This window comes from Bos grunniens, chromosome 19 (genome assembly GCF_055505025.1).
Source record: "Bos grunniens cultivar Pamir isolate PY7600 chromosome 19, Bosgru_T2T1.0, whole genome shotgun sequence".
Lineage (NCBI taxonomy): Eukaryota > Metazoa > Chordata > Mammalia > Artiodactyla > Bovidae > Bos > Bos grunniens.
This window is the reverse complement of record NC_141183.1, coordinates 29189120-29206673: the sequence shown is the minus strand read 5'-3', so window position 1 is coordinate 29206673 and position 17554 is coordinate 29189120. Positions and strand designations below refer to the sequence as shown.

Here is a 17554-nt window from a genome sequence, read left to right as displayed (position 1 = left end):
GTGGGGCGGTGGGAAGACAGTCTTCGGTTTTGGGGGACCCGTGCTTGAGCCCAGCTCTGCTGTCGGGCCATGCTGCCCGGGGTAACCTCTCCACCTGTCTGATCATCCGTCCCTTCCTGCTCAGCACCATCTGATGCCAGCACCTGCCCCAAAGGGGCTGTGAGATTTGCACGGGAAAAGCATGGTGTCTGGCACGGATTCAGTAAATGCCAGGTCTCTTCCCTCAGCCCTGTCATCCTGATGGCCTATCCCTGAGGGTGGTCTGGCTTGAGAAGTTGTGAGCCCCCCAGCCCCCATCCTGGAGGAGTTCAAGCAGGGGTTGATGGAACACAGCAGAGAGGACATGGGCCTCCACTGGCTCAGGAGCCTTGCCCTGTGGGGCTGGTTCTGTGACTCTGGGCAAGTCCTTTCCAGGCCCCCTAAGCTGGGGCGTTAGGATGCTCCATGACCCCACCATGTCTGTTGCTCGTAGACCCTGGAGAAGCTGAGCTCTTATATGTTTCAGATTGATGAACTTGAGATTTTCCAGTTTGAAAACTCTTGGCTTGTGCGGGCCTGGGTCTGGATCCTGCACCTGGAAGCTGGAGGCCCCTGGGGGTGGCAGGAAGAGGGAGAGGCTTGTCCTCTTGTCTCGTCCACCAGGCACAGCCCTGGTCACCTGACCCCATGCTCTGTGGCCTCTGGTCTCTGTAGCATTCCTGAGCTGTGGCCGATATCTATCAGACTCAGGGCAGGGCCCACGCCACTGGGCTGGGTGGGACCTGCATGTACTTCCTGACCCTGGCCCATTGCAGCCATTTGGCGCTTGGGTGGCCTGAATCTCCTTTAATTGGCCTTAATGAGGCTTCTGTCTTAATGGTGCAGAAAGAAGGTGCCAGAGCTGATGACTGTCAGAGGGGAGGGACCGCAGGTCTTCCAGTCTACTCCCCCATGACTGAGGAGGGAATCGCTGTGCCATAGCCTCCCCTCCCCGACCCCCAGCCCCCCAACACACTGTAAAGTGTAGCAGAGCTGGGCGGCCCAGGCAGTGACTCTCTGGGCAGTGCTGATTGCCAGGGCTTTGTTCTAGGACCCAGGGTGGGCTCTGGGAGGCGGCGGGTGGAGTCACAGCTAGAATGGACGCAGGATCCCTTCTGGGAGAGGAGCCAGGAGCAGGAGGCTTCTGTCACCAGCCAACTGTGTAACCCTGAGATGGTGACAGCATCCCCCACCACGCCCCCCACCAGGAAGAGACAGCGGTACAAGCGTCAGCAAGCTAGCCCTGGCTTGAGCTGGCATTGTCACCCTGTATACAGACTTCCTCCCCGTTTGCCTGGGAGGCTGGGGCTCCCAGGAGGCCTCTTCCCCAGGCCTTGCAGGTCCTTTCAGCATCAGGGTGGGGAGGGGAGAGGCACCATGTCGCATCGTGGGAAACTGAGGCACAGCGGCCGGGTCTGCCCAGCCCTGCTGGTGGGGGCGGGGCTGGGGGCAGGTGTTCCACACCCTAGTGAGCAAGGGCAGCCTCAGCTTCCCCCCACCAGGCCTCAGCCCCTCCACCCGTGTAGGGCTGGTGACAGCCACAGTGCAGGTTGACCAGAGTAAATTCAGCACTTGTTTCCCTGAAAAAGTCCGTATTTCATCTTTGGTTTGAGAGCTGTTTTCACTGGGTAGGGAATTCCAGATTAATGGTTTCTCCATTCACTTGCTCCCATGTCCTCTGGTTTGCGTTGATTCTGAGACGTCTACTTTGTTCCTCACTGGCTGATGGTCTTTTCCCTTCTGGTTGCTTTTAAGGTTTTCTCTTTTTCACTGATTTTAAGTGATGTGATTATGATGTGTCGTGGTGTGTTTTCTTCATGTGTCCTCTGCTTGGAATTCATCAAACTTCTGGACTTGGGGATAAATGAAAAGTCTAGTGGAAGTGGTAGTTGATCAGTGGTGTCTGACTCTTTGCGACCCCATGGACTGTAGCCCACCAGGCTCCTCTGTCCATGGAATTCTCCAGGCAAGAATAGCTAGAGTAGGTAGCCATTCCTTTCTCCGGGGGATCTTCCTGACCCAGGGATCGAACCCAGGTCCCTACATTGCAGGTAGATTCTTTACTGTCTGAGCCACCAGGGAAGCCCAGTGGTTTCCATCAAATGTAGGAATGTTATGGCCTTTTATTTCAAATGTTTTTCTATCCTCCCTCCCCCATCCTCTGCCTCAGCACCTGCTGAAACTCCAGTTACACGTACTCTAGACCTTTGGAGTTGATCCAAGTTCACTGACACTCTGGCCTTGGTTATCCTGTCTTGCTTTTTTTTTTGTCTTTTCTGTGTGTGTCATTTTGGATAATTTCTACTGATAGATGTTCAGGCTCACTAATCTTTTCTTCTATAGTATCTAATCTTCTATTAGTCCCATCCACTGTATTTTTCATCTTAAATGCTGAAACTCACCTCTTGTGTTTCAATTTGGTATTTGTTTAAAAAAATCTTCTAGGTCTCTAAGTAACTTTTTGAGCATATAGGATGAAGTTATAACTGTTCACACTTCTTTGTCTGCCATTTGTATTCGTTCTGGGTTCACTTTGATCGATTTTTTTTTTCCTCTTGAGGCTCATTGTTTTCCTGTTTCTTTGAATGCCTGGTAATTTTTGATTGGATACTAGACTTGAAAATTTTATGTTGTGGGAGTTGTTTTTTGTTTTTTTTTCCTTTAAACATTTTGGAGCTTTGTTTGGGGATACAGTTCTTGGAAACAATGTAACACTTTGAGGCTTGCTGTTAAGCTTTATTAGGTAGGACCAAAGCAGATTTAGTCTACTACAGAAGTTGGCTAACAATGGACCAAATCTGGCCTACAGCCTGATTTTGTAAATAATGGAATGGAGATGTATACATTTGTTTATGAGTTGTCTGTGTCTGTTTTTGGAGTTGAAGGGGGTGTCAGAGACACATGGCTTGCAAAGCCTAAGACATTTGCTACCTGGCCTTTATAGAAAAACCTCATGGCCTCGGGTCCAGGGCATGTTTGCCCATCATGTAGGTGGTATCCTTCTGGGGACCCTCTTGCAGGTGCTTAGAGCCTGCACTCTGTTGGGGGAACGTAAATGACTCCTGGTCCTGTGTGATTACCAGCCGTTGTTCCAGCCGCTTCTTTCCAGCAGTTCTGTTCCAGTCTTGGTGGTTTCCTCCACCACCGAGAGAGTGCCTCTCAGTCTCCAGTTGAATCCTCAAGAGGCAACTCTGTGGCATTTTCTCTGTGCAGCCCTCTCCTCTCCTCTGTCCTGAAAATCCTGGTTTCCAGGCTCTGAGCAAACTTCATCTCCTCAACTCCGGAAGCCCCGGGACTCTGCTGTGTCCTGGAGGTGACTGAGGCAGTCCTGCAGCTGACTGCCTCATTTGTCTCCCTTCTGCCCAGGGTCCCTGCACTTGCTGTGCTGCCTGTTGGCCACGGCTTCACAGACTTTTCTGCCTGGTGTTTATTGCTAAGGCAGGTGGGTAAGTGCAGGCTCTGATATTCCCTTGTGGCTGGAAGCGGAATCCCAGGTCTTGAAGGCACTGTGCCCACTCTTAGGACAGTCTGCAGCAAGCCCCTGGTGTTCCTATGGGTTGCCCTCCAGTTGGCAGAAAAGGAAGCAGAAATGGTGGGCAGTGATCTCCAGCCTGTCCACCTGAGGGTGCTGTGGGTCCAGAGGGCTGGGGTTGGTTCCGTCTGCTGAGCACAGCTTCTGGACCCTGAATGGCACTGTGCCTGCATTGGTTCACTTCACCTGCCAATAGCCATGCAGGTGGGTGCTGCCATCACCCCACAAGGAAACTAAGGCCCTTCCTGAGGTCACACAGCTTTCTGGGAGGACAGTCTAGAGCCCACGCTGCTACCATCCTGTGTCCACCTGAGCCTTAGTGACAGACCCAGAGATCCAGACCCACCTCTTGCTTTTCCAGGTGGTGAAAGTGCCCAGTGAATGCTGGGGACTTGCCTGCCGTGCATCGTGTCTCTGGTGATCTCTGGGCTCCAGGGCAGGTGGGTGTGACTGTCTCCCCTTCCTCTGGGGAGCACTTTGAGGGGAGAGACCCCTGCTGGCCCCTTAAGCTTCTGCAGGCATCTCCGTGGTCTTGGAGTGGGGGCAGGCAGGACCAGTGCAGAGGGAAACTGCCCATGCAGTCCTGGGTCTCAGGGTCAGGCCTTAGAGAGACGGCATGCCACTCAGTGGGTTGCTATGGCTTCTCCAGAAACAGATGTGGGGCCTGCTCACGGCAGCCTTTGAGTCAGGGTTTGAAGGACGGGAAGATGTTACCAGCGTGGAGGAGGAGGGGAAGGTGCCTGGTCAGGAGGACGGTGGGCTCAGCTGAGGCGAGGTCTGGGGTGTGAAGGGAGAGGTTGGTGGAGTCAGAGCCCCTGTGGCTTCTGGGCCTCTGGGGAGAGATGCTCAGAGGCTGGGCCATGGTCTTCCAGCGGCAGGGAGACCCCGGGTCGCCTCACCACTGCCCCTTCTCCCCCACCCTCCCCTGCCCACAGTGCACCTCTGCCCCAGGAGGGGTTCTGTGGTCACGGGGGTGGGGTCTCATGAGCAGCAGCGGGGGTGCCAGAAGCCTCAGGCTGAGAGTCAGCTTGTGAGATAGGAGCCCCAAGCTGGTGGCGCAGAGGGAGGTGGGGCAGCAGTGGTCAGAGCTGCCTCTCAGAACCCGTGGACACAGCGAGAGGCTGCGGCCTGCCTGGATGGGCTGTGTGGGGCACCCAGACCAGGCATAGGAACTTGGGGTTGCTCAGCAGGCACAGCCTTGGGCATCATCATCCCCATTTCACAGATGAAGAAACTGAGACCCAGAGAGGCTGCAGCTCACCCATCCCGGACGGCAGGCTGGGGTCCAGAGCTCCATCTCTCTTCCTGCCACGCCACCTGAGCAGGTCGTTAGGCAAGTGAACGAGTGGCTCTGTACCTCAGTGTCCTCGTCTGTAGAATGGGGGCAATGATCCGCACCTCACAGCATGTCTGAGGACTGGACGAGGTAGCGATTGTCAGGCAGAAGTTGCTTTGGGTGGGGCACAGGGCCCCGGGTTCTCATCTGCAGTCTCTGACCCTAGAGACGAGCACTCAGGTCTCCAGGCCTCTAAGAAAGGTGGTGGGCCCCATGGACAAGCCTCAGACCCCACCCTCCCGAGCACCAAGACCCCTCTCCAGCTCCGCTGGCACCTGTACAAGCCCTTCTTTGACCCCTGGCACTGAGCCCAATGCCTGGGACCCCGTGGGGCTCCACTGGGGAGAGAGGGGCAGGCCCCAGCAGACCCAGCCCAACAGCTGGCGGCCTAGACCGGGCACCCACCTGCCCGGGTGTCGCGGAGAAGGCACATGTGGGGTGGGTCCTGCTGGGTCATGTCATGTCCCCCAGCCCGGGCCCAGGGCACATCCCCTTCTGGCGTTGTTGGCGGAGCCTGGACCTAGGCCTGCTCCAGGAGCAGTGTGTTAGCGGAGCCCTCGCCAGGCTGGCATGTGAGGCCATGCCTGCAGAAGGGCTGGAGTCACCATGGGGCGGGGGGTGGGGAGGATGTCCAGGCAAGAGGGTCCCTGCTGCCACCCCTACCCCACTCTGGGTCCCTGGGTTCCTTGGTGGAGCCCAAGGGTGTGCTGAGCCCACCAGCTCTGATGCCGCATCCCATCTGTCCTCTTGTCCACCCCCTCAAGCAGTCTCGGCCTTTGCATACATCCAGGGATGGGGCGCTCACTTCCTCTCAAGACCCCAGCCTATTTGGGGTCAGAGATCATGTCCCTCAGCTGGTGCTGCCACTGCCCCGTGGCCCCCCAGCCCTGTACAGACTATTTCTGCTCCCCGGGCTTGCCTGAAACACCCCTGAGGGACTCAGACAGTGAGTTGTGGTTCCCCAGGAGCCCTGGCTGGGGCCATGTGAGGAGGCTGCGTGTCTGTTCAGAGAGGGCAGGGCAGGGAGGGGCCCCCAGCAGTACTGGCTCTGGTACAGACGTGTGACCAGCGTCAGCAGGGGCCTGGGGCCCAGGAGGAGCCCTGCTGGGCCTGCAGGGGCCGCGTGAGCTCATAGGAGTGTGCGGGCAGGCCCTGGGCCACCTGCCAGGTGGCCTCCTGGCAGGGGTGGGGGAACTCTGGCTCTCCTGGGCCTGGTTGCTTTGAGCCTGTCTGTGCCCAGCTCACCGTGCGGCCCAGTGCACAACCCTGCCCGCCTTTCGATGGAAGACTCTTCTAGGGGGCTCTCAGACCCAGGATGGAGCCATGGCACTGGCCTTAGTGAGTGAGAGGGCTCAGCAGCACTGGACCCTGGTCTGCTGTGTTCCCCTTGCTGCCCAGTGGGGCAGGGAGGGCAAAGGAGAGAGACTGAGTGCCAGAGCCTGCTGACCACTGAGCCCTGCCAGGCCTGGCACCTGCTGACCACCCCACTCCCTGGCCCTGCACTACCAGGGCCCCTGCACGCCAGGCCTGGGCGTGTCTCAGCTGGACTGGGCTGGGCGCACTCTGACCTCTCGGTTCCACCCAGAGCCAGTCCCGAGGCTGAGGTCTGCTGCTGTGGCACAGATGTGGTCAGAGGACAGGAAGAGCACATGTACTCTGGACTCCGTCCAAACCAGACTGGAGAGGTGGCGGCGAGGGAGCCTGTCCAGGGACCGATGACCGGTGGGCGGCCGCAGCCCCCGCCTTCCTCCCTGGTGCTGACATGTCTGGCTCATCTCAGCTTCCTGAGGTGGCGGGTGGAAGGCGTGGCGTGGCCTGCCCGCCTTGGGAAAGCAGCCCAGGAGGGGAAACAGGACCGGGCTCTGAGCCCCGGGAGCAGGGAGGGCCACCCAGTTTTGTGGGGGCGGCCAGGGCTTGAACCCCAGAACTTGCCCCCTTCCCACTGCGGGGCCTTGAGTCAGCTCCTCTGGGCTCCTCAGCACCTTCCCCTTCCCTCCACATTCCTCACCTCCCAGTCACTGGGCTTGGTTTTCTGTGGTCTTGTGTTCTGGAAAAGGCAGGCCTGTGGACTGGGCCTGCCTCCATCCCCTGCTGTCCAGAGAGAGAGTCCAGCCTGTGCCACCCACTGGGCATCTTGCACCCTGAGTGTCGGTCCTTGCCTGCAGCCTCAGGGCCAGGAGAGCCAGGGCCGCAGGGAGCAGAGCCAGAGTGGGCAGGTGTGGGAGAGGGTGGTGGGCATGGAGGCACCTGTCCTCCTGGCTGCGTGGCCTGACGGTCTCCGTTCCTCTTCGCAGGTGATTGCTGTGGTCATGGACATGTTCACCGACGTGGACATCTTCAAGGACCTGTTGGATGCTGGCTTCAAAAGGAAGGTGGCCGTGTACATCATTGTGGACGAGAGCAATGTCAAATACTTCCTGCACATGTGTGAGCGGGCCCGCATGCATCTGGGGCACCTAAAGGTGAACTGGCCAGTCTTTCAGTTCATTGACAAATTCTTGGAGTACCTGCCATGTGGGTTGGGGCTGAGCATGTAGAGTTCAGTGTCTAGGGCCGCCCACCAAGTGGTCACGTGGCCTCTGCTTCGGTGCCCTGGGGACAGGACACTACCTGTCAAAGCCCACGTGAGGTGCTCCTTCACCAGTGTCTCAAAGCAGCCCATGCCGCAGTGGTTGTCTGTCTCTGCTTGCTCACCTCCAGTGACAGGGTGCTCACCCCTTGGCTCTGGCAGCTCACACGCCAGCTGGAGAACTTCAACTCAGGAAGTCCTAAGCCCAAGTCTGTCTCCACATCACATCCACCCATAGTCTTTAGGACCCAACAGAGGAAGCTTCCTTGGGTTGAGGTCAGGGAGGGCTCCCTTGGAGGCTGCAGAGTTGAAACAGACTTGAGGAGCCAGTGGAATAGAAAGGGCCTTCCAGGGAGTGACACCGGAGATGGAGACGGAATTCTCAGGTTGGGCCTGGGTTCCCAGCACTGCTTTGCTGTGTGTGGCCTGGAGCACGTGACCTCCCCTCTCTGGGCTCAGTGGTCCAGTGCAGCGGTCAATGGCCCGTGTGGCTGGGCTCTTCTGCTCAGACACCCTGGCATCTGGTGCCTTACTTGAGGCCTTCCTGGTGATTCAGATGGTAAAGAATTTGCCTGCAATGTGGGACACCCAGGTTCAATCCCTGGGTCAGGAAGATCCCCTGGAGAAGGGAATGGCAACCCACTCCAGTATTTTTCCCTGGAGAATCTCATGGACAGAGGAGCCTGACAGATTATATTCAATGGGGTCATAAGAGTCAGACATCACTTAGCGAAGAACACTTTGGGGGTGGAGGGAGCCATTGCTTGGCACCTGTGTGCAGCTTACTCCCCAGAGTATAGACCAACGACAGCGGATCCTGTCACAGCTCTTGTCCTGGGCCCTTGATATGGTTACTAGGCCCCCCTCTTGGCAGCCGGCAGGAGGGGTGGCTGTTCCACGTTACCAACTGGGGATGTGGGCACTGCCAGGTGTCACCCCTGCCAGTGAGCAAGGCATAGGCGCAGGGCCAGCACGAGCCCTCTGGCTGAGCATAGCTTCCAATGGGTCAGAATGCCTTGGGCAATGCCAGCCCTCTTAACAAGGGGCTGGGTTCCAGCGCCCATAATTAGTTGGCTTTGTCCAGTGACCCCCGTCCCAGCTGAGTCCTTTCAAGTGGGTGTGAGCTCTCCCGGCAGTGCGAGTCTCTGGCTGTTGGGACATTTTTATGTGGTCTCGCTGGTGGGCTGGCCCGCTGTGGTGCCTGCCGTGTAATTAGTACTGAGTGCCAATTCCCAGGGTGGACAGCTCAGGCTGGGAGGTCCAGGGTGTGGAGGAGGTAGCTTCTGAAAGGTGACCGCAGGGGCCTTGTCCTGTGGGCAGGGGATCACAGAGCCTCAGGGCTCTCGTCCAGCCCACTCCTGTGCTCAGAGGCCAACCAGCCCCCTCCTGCTGCACCCCTGCCCCGTGCCTGGCAGGGACCCTGAATACATCACAGCTGTCTACCTTCTGAGTCCCCCACTCCACGTACAGATGAAGAAACAGGGAGGAGGCTAGTCTGTGCAGAGGCTCCAGTGCCCCTGCTCTTCCGGCAGGGAAACCCTGATGCAGGTTCCTGGAAGTGCCCGGAGCTCCCAGAAGTGGGCAAGTGGGGCAGGCCATCCAGACCAGGCTTCCCAGGACGCTCAGGGAAACTGAGGCCAGAGGGAACCTGTGACTTGCCCAGAGGCGTTCTACCAAGTTGGAGCTGAACTTAAAAGCCAGTGATGGGAGGTCGGCGCAGACAGGGCCATATACCCTTGGTGCCCAGTGTCCTGGACTGAGGCTGCACCTGGCAGGCGGTCACCCTGGTATTGGCCATGCGGCTGCCCCCCTTCTGGTGCGAGGCCCACCTTCCTGAGCCTCCAGGGCTCCGTGGCCACCAGGATACCTCGTTGGGTGGTTTGAGGGTGAAAGCAGATGAATGATGGCTCTGAAGTTGCTCTGAGCGACGGGTAAGCACATGGCTGCAGCAGCAACAGGAGTTACAAACCCCGGGCCCTGAGCTGAGGGCAGGAGGCTGGGAACGAGGCCCCAGCCCAGAGCGTGGCCCAGCCTGCCCCGCTCACCCCTCCCTGCTCTGCAGAAGATGGCGGGTCCACAGGATGACACACTCTGGAGCTAGACACTGTGGGTCCACCAGGTATTTTCACTGGAAGGAATGTGTGACCCTGGCCGCCTTGTTCTCGCCTCTGAGTCCACCCCCTCCCAGCCCGGGCAGGTAGCCAGAGGCTCCTGTTGGCCCAGCCCTGGCCAAGTGTCACCTTGTCGAGAGCCTGCCTCCCTGCCCGCAGGCTGGCTGGGCCCAGACCTGTCCCAGGAGCACTTCCTTTGCCGGTAATCCCGGGGCCCGCCCTTGGGCTTGCCGCCCCTGCCCAGCTCTGCAGTGACCTGCCCTCAGGTCATGGGACCCAGGGTGCAGGTTGTCCCTGCTAGGGTCATACTCACGACCATGGCGGTGCTGGGCGCCAGTCTGAGGGCAACGCCAGGGGCCAGGCCTGGGCCACAGCTCTGCCCTCTAGCACTGTAACCTTGGGCAGAGACACTAAGGTCTCTGGCCTCAGCCTTTTTGCCTGAAAATTAGGAATATTGTCACTTATTTGGCAGGGCTTCCATGAAGAGTTAGGTAGGCCTGTGAGGGCAGGGTACTGGGTCCTGAACTCCTTTCCTTCCTGTCTGCAGTTGGGGCAGCCGTGGCCCCAGCTCTGGTGTGAGTGCCACGATGCTCCCCGCGCCCCTCTGAGCTGTGGTCTGGCTGGTGACCCCTCACGTCTAGCTCTCAGGGCAGCCCCCCAGCCGAACCCCTGAGCTGACACAACACCGTCTGAAAACAGCTGCAGTATTGCTTGGACTCAGCCCACTCCCAGGAGGTGGGAGGGTTGGCGCCAGCCCCTCCCCCGCCTGAGGCTCCCAGCTGTCCCCAGACCCCCGCCCGCCTGCTCAGCTGGGCCCTGACTCCCCCAGGCCCAGGGGACGTGGGCACAAGTGCCCACACTACACATGGGAACAGGCCTCGAGAAGACGACCCCAGCCTCTAACCCCATGCCCAGGACTGGGCACATCTGGGGTGACTCTGGGTGCTGAGGGGTGCCCAGGCCAGGGAGCCAGGCCTCGAGGTCACCACTTAGGATGGCACCAGAGCTGTGAGATGCCTGGCTGCTTGGAAAAGCTAGCTGGCTTTGTGCAGCTGAACTGGAAAAACCAGCAGCCACCCGGGCGAAGGCTAGACCCATTTCTGAGGAACAAAAGAACCCCACGCAGGGTGGCCATGGGAAAGTGCCAGCTGAGGATGTACGGATTCCAGCTCCTCCTGGACAGGCTGGTCCCCGCCCCCTTCTGGTACTTGGGCCTCCCCTTCTCCTGACTTGCTTTCTCGGACCCTGGCCTGGCTCTGCAGGGGACTCAGGGCACTTTTTGCTGGCCGTGACCCGGAGGGCACTGCGGTACCTGCATCTTGCAGGTGGCGGACAAGGATGCTGCTCAGCGATCGCAGGACAGCCCCCAACAGAGAACTGCCTGGCCCAGAATGTCACGAAGCCAATCGGCTTGGCCCCAGGGAGGAGCCAGGAGCGCCCCACCCCTGCTCTGTCCCCTGCCCCCAAGGGTGCATCCCATCCCAGCTTCACTATTCCTGGGGGACGCCAGGGGGAGTGTTGGTTCCCCCTGCCCCATAAAACAGACCCTTTAGAAGAAGGCACCTGGGACACAGCTGTCTGTCCCCAACCTGGCCTGAACTTGCTGTCACCCATCAGCCCTGCTCAGCGTGGTCTCTGGACCTCCCCATGCCTCCTCCAACCCAGAAGGTGCCAGCAGGGCCTAGAGGGTGAAAGAGCCGCCAGGGTGCAGGTGTGGGCTGTCGTCAGTCCCTGGGGACTGGACCCTGTCCACTGGGAGGCCTTGGGCAAATCAGTCTGCTAAGCCACCTGACCATTGTGTATGGCCAAGCATCCCTGCCTCCCTGGGCCCGAGTCCACACCGTTCCAGATGTTTTCCACTCCTCTGTGTCCCTCCCGCTCCTTCTCTCTGAGTAGAAGGGAGAGAGAAGGGAGATGCCACTCCCATCGTGTTGCATGACACAGCCCTCCTTGTCCCCTTCAGTTTAGGGAGCAGCCGCTGAGCACCTAGCCCCTCCCCTGATGCACTCAATCTTCACAGCAGCCCTGAAGCAGGGGGTGGACAGGCCCGTTTCACAGCTGAGAACACTGAGGCAGGGGGAGGCCAGCTTGCATCCCTTTACACCAGGACTGGGGCTGTTTGACCAGAGCTCAAGAGTGACCCACTTGCTCAGGGAAGGGGGGTCTGGGCTGGTCCCCCCACCTTCCACCAGCCCCATGTATACACAGGAGACTCCGTGGAGCCCTTGTGCCCAGCACACCCTGCCCCGTCCATCCACCCTTGGGGCGGTGGCACCCTGGGAGTGGATGAAGCTCTGCCCAGCCATCTTCCTCTTCTGGCCCATCACTGCTCCCATACATATCAGGAAACAGGCTCCCGAGGATCCGGGGATCACCCAGGGCCAGGGCAACCCATTTGTGTCCCCCACCTGCTGTGTGCTCTGCTAGGGGCTTCCCAGGCTCAGAGACAATGCGGCTTTGTGGATCCTCCACTTCTGCTTGCCCAAGCTCTGGCTCCTGAGACGTTACCTCATCTGGGTCCGGCCCCACGGGGTGGGACCGGACCCACCCCCACCCAGGACCAAACAGCCAGGTGCTGCCATGGCGGGGAGCCACCACAAGCCCCTGCCTGCTGCTGGGCCCCAGGGCTGGACAGGCCTGGAGTGGTAGGCCAGGCCCCCATCACGCAGTCAGGGAAACTAAGGCCCAGAGAGGGTCAGAGAGTCACTTAGAGTCATACAAAGCATCGGGCGAAGCTGAGGCCTGCCTCCCCGACGGATTGAGACACTCTGAGCTGTAGGTGGTGACCTTCTGAGCCCTTCATGGGATAAGCTTCGGGGAGGGTGGGGGCAGACACTGGTGGGAGGGGAGTCCTGGCTGGGAGGGGAGTCCTTCAAGTCCTCAGTCCTTGAAGGCCGAGGAGAAGCTGCAGCCTGAGTGTGCCAGGCTCTGGGCCAGGAACCCACAGAAGCTGTGGAGCAGGGCTGCGGTCAGGCACAGGTGACAGGGGAAGGCCTCACACCGCCTCCAGGAGCTTTGTTCAGACTTCTGGTCCCTGAGCCTGTTTCGTGTTTGGTACAAAGTCACAGGCACTAATTGTCCTGGGCCGCGGCCAGTTTCCTGCTGAGCTGGTTGTATGCAGACAGGCAGTGGGGGAAGCCAGCCTGGGAGCAGAGGTTTATCTGCCTTCTGGGCTGGGCTATACGGCCAGGTGGGCATCCCTGGAACCTGCCCCTCAACCTCTGTGGGTCCTACCCTGGGGCTCCCCAGGCAAGGGGTCTGCGACCCGTCACAGAAGGGACAGACGTGGAGTACCCAGGGCCGAGGGCCGGAGTGGAGACAGCCTCCAGGTCTTTCATCCAGCCGGACTCAGGCCCCCCTCCTTCAGGCACAGAACCCTGCCCTCCACTGTCAGCCTTTGCGCCCTGTGAATGCATGCATTCTTCCTGGATGAACCCCCCGCCCCTTGTTCCCTACTCTCATTCCTCTGTGGCTCCCTACTGCCCCACAGGGTCTTTCATCAGGATCTGGCTGGCCCTACTCTGTAGGTTCCATAGCCCACCCTTCTCCCCCAAAGTCCTCCCGGTTCTCGGTCAGGCCTTTGTCGTCCTGAGTCTGGGGTGCCGCACCCTCTGCCCACCCTGACCAGCTCTTCCTCATCTGTCACACATCAGCCTGGACGCCAGCCTTCCCGGGAGGCTGCCCACAGCCGGGGTCATTACCTGTCTGCTCCCCTCTCTCCAGTGTGGACTTGTTGTCTCGGTCACCCCTTTGTGGGCTGGGGACCTCGGCAGGGATCAGTGAATGACTTAGTAAGCTGTCACTGGGTGAGGGTGACAGATGGGGGTGTTGCAGAAGGTGTGACAGGCCAGCACCCCCGGTGTGAATAGGGCCCCCCGGGAGGGAGTAAGAACTCTGTCACTGGGGCACGCAAAGGATTTCAGGCTCAGAGTCCCTGGGGCTTGTGTTAGAATTGGAGTTCCTGAGCTCAGTCCTCCAGAGTGGGAGCTGGGGCAGTCACGAGCTGGGTGATGCTTGACCCCCCTGAGCCCGTCTGCCTCTTGCCCTGAGGTTTCACGTCAGGGTGCCCTCAGTTATCCTCTCAACCCCCAGGTCTCAGCCAGGCCTGCCCTGCCCACCCTGGGGTCCCCCTACCACTGGGCTTTCATGCCTGCCCCTCCCTCCAAACAGGAAGCTCTCCTGATGGGAGGGGAGCCCGTCCCCGGATCCCAGCACATCCACAGACTTACAGAGAGGGAGGGCTCTGACGCCCAGAGAAAGGCAGGAGGAATCTAGCCTTGACAGGGGGCTGGGCTGGACCAGGTCTGCCTCTGACTCCTGGGAGACTCTCTACTCCCTCTGGGTCTTGGCTCCCCTTCCGTGGTCTCTTGGGACCTCTCTGGCCGGCCCCTGAGCTGATTGTGCCAGCCCAGCAAGGGGGGATATGCCCAGGCAGGGGGTTGGCTCTGTGGGAAGAGGGGGAGGTTGCCAGGATCCCTGCCTGCAGGGCTCAGGGAACAGGGACACCGTGGTGACGGGGAGATGGGGGTGGGGTGAGGGGGTGGGCACGGCGGTCACCCATGCTGGGAAGGCCACAGATCTGCCCGAGTGCAGGACCCAGGTCTCTCAGGGCAGCCCCATACCCCACTACACAGCCCCCAGCCATCCGCTGGACCTTCCTGAAACGTGTCCACCTCCCCCTCCTGCTGGAGACCTGCAGTAGCATTCCCCAGGCTGGACCCATCTCCCCTACCCACCTTGGCCAGGACCCACGCATGCACTACCGCTTTCTCTAGGCCCTTCCTCTGTCTTATCCTTCTTGTCCACGCTCGCCTGGATCCCTCCCCAGGCCCAGGTAGGGTGCTCAGTGCTGGGTTGTGTAATTCCGTCTCCTGTCTCCAACCCAGAATCTCAGGGTGCGGAGCAGCGGAGGAACCGAGTTCTTCACGCGGTCGGCCACCAAGTTCAAGGGTGCCCTGGCCCAGAAGTTCATGTTCGTGGATGGTGACCGGGCCATTTGTGGCTCTTACAGGTGACTCTGGCATTCTGGGGGCTGGGGGAGAGGCGGCTCCAGTTCCCAGCTGGTTTCTGCCCTTAAGCCTGCCTATGACACCCTGGTTATTCTGGTTCACTGGTCCCCAAACTGCTGAGGTGTGAGTGGCACTGGGCCCGCCTGCACACCACCCGCCCGTCTCAGAAGCAGGCAGAATGACACTTTCCTCCGCCAGACTGTTGTTCCAGCCTCGAGGTGTCAGCAGCCCGGAGGTGGAGTGTGGGCCGGGCTCACAGGGCGGTCACTCTGAGAGCTGCTTAAGGGTGGGGGCAGGATGAGGCTGGCAGGGCCCAGCTCTACTGGGTCCATCAAGCAGGGACAGGGAGCTGGGAGGTGCCCACAGCCACACAGGGTGGGCGAGCAGATACTGATGGTGGCACAAGTCACCGTGCTGGACGACACACCCTGTCCAGGCTGCACCTCCAGGAGGGGCTTGGTGTATGGGGCTGCCTGAGGTCCCACACCAGGCCTGACCCTGGGGCTCCAGCCCCCTCCTCTGCCTCTGCTCCCTTCTCCTGAAACCCTTCTGTGGCTGCAGTCTGACGGACACTGGCCTCTGGGTGCACTGGGGTGGGGGAGGACTCCCTCATCCAGGGCCCAGACCCCACACCTGACCAGGTCCCTGTGTTGCAGCTTCACGTGGTCGGCCGCCAGGACGGATCGGAACGTGATCTCCGTGCTGTCGGGCCAGGTGGTAGAGATGTTTGACCGGCAGTTCCAGGAGCTGTATCTCATGTCGCACAGCGTCTGCCTCAAGGACATCCCCATGGAGAAGGAACCTGAGCCCGAGCCCATTGTCCTGCCCCCCTCGGTCCCGCTGGTACCCTCGGGCACTGTGGCCAAGAAGCTCGTCAACCCCAAGTACGCACTGGTCAAGGCCAAGAGCGCCGACGAGATTGCCAAGTCATCGTCTGAGAAGCAGGACACTGCAAAGCCTGCGGGGGTGCGGGGTGCGGTCCTCGCTGAGCGCCCAGGAGACCTCCCCGAGCCTCCCCTGCCCGTGCACCCAGGGCTGCTCAACCTGGAGCGGGCCAACATGTTCGACTACCTGCCCACGTGGGTGGAGCCCGACCCCGAGCCTGGCAGCGACATCCTGGGATACATCAACATCATCGACCCCAACATTTGGAACCCCCAGCCCAGTCAGATGAACCGTATCAAGATCCGAGACACATCCCAGGCGGGGACTCAGCTGTGGAGGCAGAGCCAGGACCCCGGCCCCGCCCTCCAGTCCAGTGCCCCGCTGGACGGCATCCCTGCCGAGAACAGCCTCCCCCAGGGGGACGCCCAGCCACGGCCGCCTGTGCCCAAGCCCCGGACGGTCCCACTGGCAGACCTGCTCGCCCAGGAGGGCGGTGGTGCTGGCTGGGCCCTGGAGACTCCAGAGGAGGAATCACCCCACAATGGGATGGACCATGGGCTGTCCAGGACGGCGGGCCCAGGCCACGCCGCGCTTCAGCGGCAACTGCCTGTGACCCCGGATGACCCCGACGGCGAGGGACAGGTGGTCCCCAACGGGCTGGACGGGGAGGAGGAGGAAGACGACGATGACTACGTGACCCTGAGTGACCAGGACAGCCTCTCGGGCAGCTCTGACCATGGCCCTGGCCCCCGGCGGGCCTCACTGGCCTCCTCCTCCGTGTCAGACGAGTATTTTGAGGTGACAGATCGCTCGGCCTGTCTCCGGAGGCGCCACTCGGAGCAGGTGGCCAACGGGCCGGCCCAGGCACCCCGCCGACAGCTGAGCGCCCCCCATATGACCCGTGGGACCTGTGGTGGAGCCCTGGGTGACTCCTCATGGGCCCAGGGTCAGGAGAGAGAAGAGGCAGGCACCCAGAGGAGGATGCAGGCCGCACGTCCTGTGGACCAGGAGGCACAGGTGGGTCGGGGTCCTGGGAGCCCCACCCCCAGGACTGGGCACCCACAGGTGCCACCTGCTGGGCATCCGCAGTGCTGATGGCTTTCTGTGTTATGGGGAGATCTTATGGTGGGGGGTGGTAGCAACCAGGCAGGGCTCACATGCGGCAGGTCACTACCCAGCATTCCACAGAGGTAGCCTGAGCCAGGGACCAGGAGCCAGAAGAAGACACATGTAGCATGCCCAGAAGTGACAAGTGTGCAGGGTCACGCGAGTGGTCTGCTCCCGAGTTTGTGATGAGCGGATGGCGGTGCACAGAGGTGTTCCTTCACACCCCGAGGTCACACAGCAGTAGGTGGTCTTTGCCTGGACCTCATATCCAGCTACCTCCATGTGGATCCCTTTGACTGTGGCCCAGGAACCATGCCCCTCCCTGCTCCCCTAGGCCGGGAAACATCTTGCCTGTCCTTGACCTCTCCTCCTGGCACCCTCCGCGTCCTGCAGCCCCACCCCCGGAGCATGTCGTACCTGGGAACAGCACGCGGCTGATCATGCCCGGCATGACCATCAGGCCCATGGGCAGCATCTTGAGATAGCTGGCCAGGATGGAGCCCCCCTTGGCGTGGTTCAGGTCCCGGGCGGACAGTGACCGCTGCACGATGACCTGGGGGCAGGGGAGGGGGTGAGTCCCAGCTGCCCCGGATTCCGCCTCCGCGGGGCTCAGGGAGTGCGTGAGGTGGAAGCTGACCTGTCAGCCCTGGATGCACCCTCCCTGACCCCTGACAGCACCCCTGCTGGCTGGCTGAGCATCTGGGGCCCAGGTTCTCTCCAGGACTCAGTCTTCCCATCTGTCGAGCAGAGGAGTGTTGGTCCTGCCCGGCCTGTCACTCCGGCAGGCAGTTGTCAGGGCTGGAGAAGACCATGGAGCGGTGTCAGGGACCACCCCCCACACCCTCCCGCCACCTCCTGCGCTGTCACGAGAGGCCGGCAGGCTCATGCACGTGTCAGGAGTAGACACTGGTTCCAGCTGTGTTTTGTGTCCCAGGCAGAGGTCTGGAGCTTTAGGACCTGGGTTTGGGGAAGCTTGTGTGTCAGTTG

At 60.5% G+C, this 17554-nt stretch overlaps 2 protein-coding genes across 7 annotated transcripts in view; one reads left to right on the top strand and one right to left on the bottom strand.

Annotated features, from left to right (window-relative positions):
• Positions 1–17554, bottom strand: part of SLC5A10 (solute carrier family 5 member 10) — a 55024-nt gene that overhangs the window by 21220 nt on the left and 16250 nt on the right. For 2 of the 4 annotated variants that reach the window (XM_086358494.1, XM_086358495.1), the window contains exon 9: positions 16985–17120. In XM_086358494.1, coding sequence (XP_086214620.1) covers positions 16985–17120 — 136 coding nt within the window. Of the gene's footprint in view, positions 1–2733; positions 4328–8533; positions 8766–16984; positions 17121–17554 lie in introns of those variants that run through there. The other 2 variants (XM_086358497.1, XM_086358496.1) reach the window with 2 other exon arrangements.
• The window catches only part of SACK1G (scaffolding CK1 anchoring protein G), a 29444-nt gene that overhangs the window by 6511 nt on the left and 5379 nt on the right, over positions 1–17554 (top strand). For all 3 annotated transcript variants that reach the window (XM_086358490.1, XM_086358492.1, XM_086358493.1), the window contains 3 exons: positions 7181–7348; positions 14453–14577; positions 15232–16477. In XM_086358490.1, the coding sequence (XP_086214616.1) occupies positions 7181–7348; positions 14453–14577; positions 15232–16477 (1539 nt within the window). The remainder of the gene's footprint in view (positions 1–7180; positions 7349–14452; positions 14578–15231; positions 16478–17554) is intronic.